Source organism: Canis lupus, chromosome 14, assembly GCF_003254725.2.
Source record: "Canis lupus dingo isolate Sandy chromosome 14, ASM325472v2, whole genome shotgun sequence".
NCBI lineage: Eukaryota > Metazoa > Chordata > Mammalia > Carnivora > Canidae > Canis > Canis lupus.
The window spans coordinates 6,010,369-6,017,056 of NC_064256.1; the positions used below are offsets into that span (position 1 = coordinate 6,010,369).

Below are 6,688 nucleotides of genomic sequence, written 5' to 3' on the forward strand. Positions count from 1 at the left end.
AAATCAAATAAAACAATATTCTGTATTTTTATGAGTTTATAAACAGTAAAAGTGTAAAACCTATGTTGGAAAGTTACCTACTAAATTCATGATAGTGTTTGCCTTTGGAGAAAAAGGTGAAGAATGGTTTTGGCAGGGGTGGGTGGTACAAAGGGATTTGAGTTTTATCAGAAATCTTGAATTTCTTCAATTAGAAAAAATAAAAAGACCTGCAGCAGACCTGACAAAATGTTAATAGTCATCAATAGTATCATTAGGGACTTGGATGCCTGTGATGTCTCTGTGTTTTTAAATATCTTTATATTTTTTTCCAAATAATCAAACTAAAAGAAAAGCAGCTAGTAAAGAATGCTTTGATAGAAATTTCACCTGTGTAGATAAATAGAATTAATTGTCTAAAATTTAGAGGAAGGAACCTTATAATAATTACCTGTTTTAGACTGGAATGTCCATAAAAATAATATAGCTGATAATATTAATAAAACTACTGAAATGCAAAAAGCAGATTCTATAGGTATCAACATGGATAGTTCTCAAAATCATATTGAGGAGAAACTTGTAAGTTGCAAAATGACGTGTACACTAGTGTAGCATTTATAAAGAAAATTTAAAATGCATAAGCATGGGTATATATATTTACATATAAATCTATAAGCAATTAGGTCATAAAGGTATAATAATAAATGCTGAAAGAATACACTCTTTATAATATTGATTACCTAGGGAAGTAAGGAGGGAGAAAGTTGAATTAGGGAGGCAAATAAAGTGACATTTAGCTCTAGCTGCAGTCTTTAATATAAATTAAAAAAAAAACCTGAAGCAAATATGACAAATATTTTACATTTGATTATTCTAGGAAATAAATACTCAAATGTATGTTATTCTGGATGTACATGCATCTTTAATTTCCAAAATAAAAAGTACTGAAGAATTACAAACAAAATGCACATAATTCAACACTATATAAGTAAAGCTTATGTATGTCAAAAACGGTGCTATTACTATTTTTAGAAATCATCCTGTTTGCTTCCCTATATGTTTTTAATTCTTCAAAAATCAAAGGAGGAAAAAAAGCAAGGAAGAAATGCAAAAGAAAAAAACAAACAAACAAACAAAAAACAACAAACCCAACAGATACCTGATCACATAAAAAGAAAACCCTCCACAATCACAATGAGCGGTTCTACACCATGTGCTGCGTTTTCTTATTTTAAATTTTTGTCAAAAGAAAAAATAAAAGATGTTGCCTAATTGGAAACGTGACTTTCTATTATTAAAATTGTGGGAGTCCATTTTAATGTGTTTATCTCGCTGCTAGTCTATAATTTATATTTCAGCGTGGAAATTTGTTTGTATGCCTGTGACAGGTTAATGCAGTTTAAACATGCATTTTCCTTTCGTTGGTTGAATAGTTAAATCGTTACTCAAAGGATTTTAAGTTTCAATTTCAACCATGAGAGGATTCTTTGCCTTTTCAAGGTTAGAAATGTTTCTGGTTCAAAATGCTATTAATTAATGGCTACGTAGTGGGTCGATCTGGGGGACTGGTACCGACTCCGGATTAACGGCGGGACTGTTCCACGAGAAAACTTTTCTGGATGCGGACCTGGGGAGATTTTACATTCGGGCTGACAGCGGTGGACAGAAATGCGATGTAATTCCAGCCCGCTCACCTAGCAATCGCAGTCATGAACCGAAAGGCACATCAGGTATTAGCAGTTCTTTTTCCTTAAAAAAAAGTTTCTCGGACTCCGCCGGACACCGCGCTGGCGGAGGACCAGCGGGCGCGGGGGGGGCGACGCCGGCAGGCTGCCCAGAAGTTACGATCGGGGAGTTTTCTCTTTATGAAAATTACCTGGCTCACCAGCAGAGGCAAGAGAGCGAAGACAAGATAATTTCTCAGGCTGTTAAAAATGACTTAGCCCGGTGGGCCCCGCGTTCCGAGGGGGTGTCCTGCGGGCCGGGGCGGGTCCCGCCGCCCCCGCGGGCTCCGGTGCGTCAGGGGCGCGTCAGGCGGGGCGGGCTCCGCGCGGGCGGCGGCGGCGGCGGCGGGCGGCGGGCGGCGGGCGGCGCGCACCGGGCCTCCTGCTTCTCGCTCCGAGGCTGCGGGACGGACGCTCCCGAGAACTCTCCCGCCCGCGGCCGGCCGCGCTCGGACGGCGCTCGCCGGCGGCCCGGCGGTGCCAGCATGTCCGCCGCCGTGGCGTGCCTGGACTACTTCGCCGCCGAGTGCTTGGTGTCCATGTCCGCGGGCGCCGTGGTTCACCGCCGCCCGCCGGACCCCGAGGGCGCGGGCGGAGCCGCCGGCTCGGAGGTGGGTGCGGCGCCGCCGGAGTCCGCTCTGCCGGGTCCGGGGCCACCGGGACCCGCGTCGGTCCCCCCGCTCCCCCAGGTCCCCGCCCCCAGCCCCGGCGCGGGCGGCGCCGCGCCCCACCTGCTGGCTGCAAGCGTCTTGGCTGACTTGCGCGGCGGCTCCGGGGAGGGCTTCGGGGAGAACTCGGGGGAAGCTCCGCGCGCCTCGCCCGGCTCCTCCGGCCCGACCCCGTGCTCAGAGCCGGCCCCGACCGCCAGCGCGGCGCAGATCTCCGGACCCGCGCACTCCGCCGGCGCGCTCGAGGTCCCCGGAGCGCCCGCCGTCCCCGGAGCGCCTGCGGTCCCCGGGGCGGGCCCCGGCGCGGCCCCAGGGGCCTGCCCCGCCCCCGCCACAGGTCCAGTCCCCCGTCGGAGGCCGGTTACACCTGCTGCCAAGCGCCACCGTTGCCCCTTTCCGGGCTGCAACAAAGCCTATTACAAGTCGTCGCATCTGAAGTCCCACCAGCGCACCCACACGGGCGAGCGCCCTTTCTCCTGCGACTGGCTCGACTGCGACAAGAAGTTCACGCGCTCCGACGAGCTGGCCCGCCACTACAGGACGCACACGGGCGAGAAGCGCTTCTCCTGCCCCCTCTGCCCCAAGCAGTTCTCCCGGAGCGACCATCTGACCAAGCACGCTCGTCGCCACCCAGCCTATCATCCCGACATGATCGAGTACCGCGGGCGCCGTCGCACTCCCCGCGTCGACTCGCAACCCACCAGCCTGGTGGACAGCTCCGGCTCCGTCCCTGGCCAGGCGCCCAGCTTCACCACCTGCCTGTCAGACGGTCATTGCTGTTAGTCGTCCCCGCAAGGACGATCCCCAGGCCGTTGTCCCTGCCTTTTCTTTGCCCATCCCTCTTTTCCCGGAGTCATTAGACCAAGGCACAGAATGGTTCCTCCGCTTCGAGGGTTGGTCCGGGCAGGCACGTTGGACCCTGGGGAGGGACTGGGGGCCCGAAAATAGCAGGAATTCTTACAACACGTGTACCAACCTAAAAGGGAGGGTTGCCTCAGGACAGCCCCCTGGAACTGGTGAGGAGGGATGAACCCCGGTGCTCTCTCCAGAGTCCTGAAGAGTCTCCCTTCCATGGAACCAGAGATGTAAAACTGGAATTCTCAGGTGCTTGAGGAGCCCCCAGTCTCAAAGGACTCTGGTGTCTTACCCACCCACGAGGGGAGGACCTTGGAGAGGGTGTCAGGGGTGGCAGTCTTGGAAATGTCCAGGACTGGGATGGTGAGAGGCCTTTGGAAACAGAAATGATTTCTATTTCTGTAAATAGCAATGTTTACTAATTTATTTTTAGTATCTTTTAAACAGGGATCCCAGGTTGATGGGAGGTTGATGTCCTCCACTCCCCTAATTGCCCCAGCTACCTCTGCTAGGAGAGGCCATGTAAGAGTCCATGTGAATGTATGGCTGGGAGATGCTTCTTGGTGTCTGGGGAGTGGTGCGAGTCTGTTTGCAGGTCCTGTTGCATGGTTTGGACCCTGCACTTGCGTCATAGCCTTTCTTCCCATTTGGATTCCTACTTGGGGAGGGTAACTTCCTGGCTCACTCTCACAGTGAGACTGGTTTCAAAATTTGGAAACAACCATAGAAGCAACAGAAATGAAAGAGTGATCCAGGCTAGTTCCCCTTTCACCCTCTAGTGACTTTGGGTGAAATAGGTCCACAACAAGACCTTTCAGGACCATTGTTAACATTCAGGGAAATAGGGGCATGTGGTTCCAGCTGCCCAGTCCAAGTAATCTCAGGTGTGGTAGATTCTGTTCGTTTCTTAGTGGCTAGTGAGGGGGGGGTTTATTTCCCTTGGGAACTGTGCATTTTTGTTTTTGCAGCAAGTGAGTTGATGGTTTGGGGAAGGGAAGATGAGAGTGGCTTTCTCCAAAGATCTGGCTGCCTTGGATTTGGGGAAGGAACAGCAAAGTGAAAATTATTATCAAATAGTAGGACCCTTCTCCCTTGACCTTGAAGTCCCTCCAAGTTACACCCTCAGGACCCCTCTGCCCCAATGCAGGAATCAAGCATCAGCAGTATTTATTCTTCCTATATGTGTCTGCTGCAATGAATGAAGTTGTTGGCCACTCTGCTTATATATGTGTGAATGTGTATACATGTGACCTTTTTACTAGAGATGGGGCTGAAAGGAATTTCCTGCTCTGGTAAGGCTCCTGCAGCCCCCCTCCTGAATGTCTTGTAATAGTCCATCAATCCCATTTGTGGAGGGTGCCATAATCTCAAAGGACCATAACAGGCATCTAGGTAGACAAACTGCTTTCCCCTGTTTTGCAGATGAAGACACCAAAGCCAGGATAAGTTCAAAGTCTCATGCTGAGTTGCTGGCAAAAGCCAGGACTAGAACTTAGGTATCTGGCTTTCTAAGTGATTCTTTCCCTCAGGCTTGGTTACCTCACCTCCTCTCTGGGCCCTTAGCCAAAGGACACCACTCTCCCTTCCTGCCATCAGTATTCCCTTCCTCCCTCCCTAATTCCTATCACTTCTAAATTCCTTCAGATGTCTAGTCCCTGCTGAATATTTTGCCTGTTGTGTTTAACCCCAAAGCCCTTTTCTTAGCAGGTTGAGTCCATTTCCTCCTTCCACATCATATGAACCTAAAATGGGAATTACTGTTTGGCATTTGGGGAGAGACTTTATTTTTTTGACCTGGTAGATTAATTTTCAGTGCCAATTCTGTTCTTTCGCTGGTCCTGGGCATTCTATTTTCCTCGAGGGAGTGAGTGATACAGACTTGACATTGGGACTCTACTAGGTGCTCTTGCACTGAGGGAGAGGTCCTTAAGAAGGACCCAAAGGGTATGCCCTGTGACTTTGAAGGGGTCAATGTTTCCTGATGCAGACTAAGTGGGGTGGGTGGGGCTCTTTTTTGGGTTACATATGGGAAGAGGAGGCCCCCAATTGTGCAGGTGGACCTTGGTGGTGGGAAGAGTCCTCCTTTTGCTCTGTTTGTCTCTTCAGCTGGAGCTGGATAGGAAGGGCCCTCTGAGCCCTCTTGAGGATTGTCTCCTTCAGTAGAAGATCTGCCATTGGGTAGATGAACAGCGAAGCTAACAGGACAGCGACTCCCACTGACTCTTCTGGAATTGGGCTTAAGAATGCTTGGCTTTTCCAACTACCCTTTGATAAATAGCTTTTGATTTTCAAGCTCCCAAGCAGTGTCCTTATTTGGGTTCTTCGACCTGGGGGACTTTTGTCTGGGGATGGTCTCTGACAATCTAAGTGTGGTATGTCTTGCAATGACTCCTCCTAGGGCTTGGGACAGTGGGAAGGGGGACACTCAAAACACTTAGAGTAGCCAGATAATGGAAGCAAGAATTATAGGCTAATCTTTCTTAGTCTTGGTATCGTTGTTACCCTTTCATTCCAGTAGCCAGACAGCTCTTGAGAAACAATTTTTAGTGAAATGTCTTGGAAGGGGCTTCCTGGCTTTATTGGTGTATCTTTTGCTAAGCTGTTTTTTTGTTAAACAGATGGAGCTCAATTAGTGAATGAGTCTGGGGATTGGTTGGGGTCAGCCTGAACCTCTGGGCCCTTCCCCACCCCTGTCATCCTGAATTCTGATGTAGGCATGACCAAATCTAGCAATGGAATCTACTGATAGGACTCTTCTGAATTCTGGGTTGGAAGCTGGGGATGAATGCCGGGTTAGATCTTGGATGTGAGGGAATTGAATCCCCAGTCCCTGGGAGGGTGTGACGAGTACAGGCCTTGCCTTCATCCATAGGGGACAAGAATCTGTCATTTGTCCCCATTTCTCTGTTCTTCTAGTAGGGAAACATACTGGGATGCTACTCTTGACCCCCGTTTCTACCTTTTACTCACTTTTCTGTGATGGAGACGCAGGGAAGAGGGTCATTGTACACACATACACACGCACGTGCACACACACACACACACACACACCCTAAGCTCTCTTCTTTCTCTTGTACTTCTTTGCCTGCAATGTGTATGTGGTGCATTCATATCCAGCTATCACCTAATAAGCATACCTTCTGAGGCCCAGATCTGCCTTCCAGAGGCAGGTCTGAAGAGCATCTCCCTCTGTTTCCACTTTTGGAGCGGCCATGTCCCCTTGCACCTCTCCAGGTAAGTGTTTCCTTTGTATATTCTCTTTTGGGTGGATAATCCTAATATCAGGAATTGGGAGTGGTGAGAGAGGCAAATGGTATTAGAAAACCCAATTCTGGCTTTAGATACAGCTTCATCAACAAAATACTGATATTTTGATCATCGTTTGTCTGATTCCTACATCTATTATCCAGATAGTTGAGAACTTAGAGGGAAAAGGAATAGGATTACTTTTCTCCCTTAAGT

At 49.0% G+C, this 6,688-nt stretch overlaps 1 protein-coding gene across 1 annotated transcript; it reads left to right on the top strand.

Moving 5' to 3' along the window:
- Nucleotides 1-2,188: 2,188 nt before the first annotated feature.
- KLF14 (KLF transcription factor 14) lies at nt 2,189-5,481 on the top strand. Its single transcript, XM_025471180.3, has one exon. It carries the CDS (start codon nt 2,189-2,191, stop codon nt 3,152-3,154), a length of 966 nt encoding a protein of 321 aa, XP_025326965.1. The 3' UTR covers nt 3,155-5,481.
- Nucleotides 5,482-6,688: the final 1,207 nt, after the last annotated feature.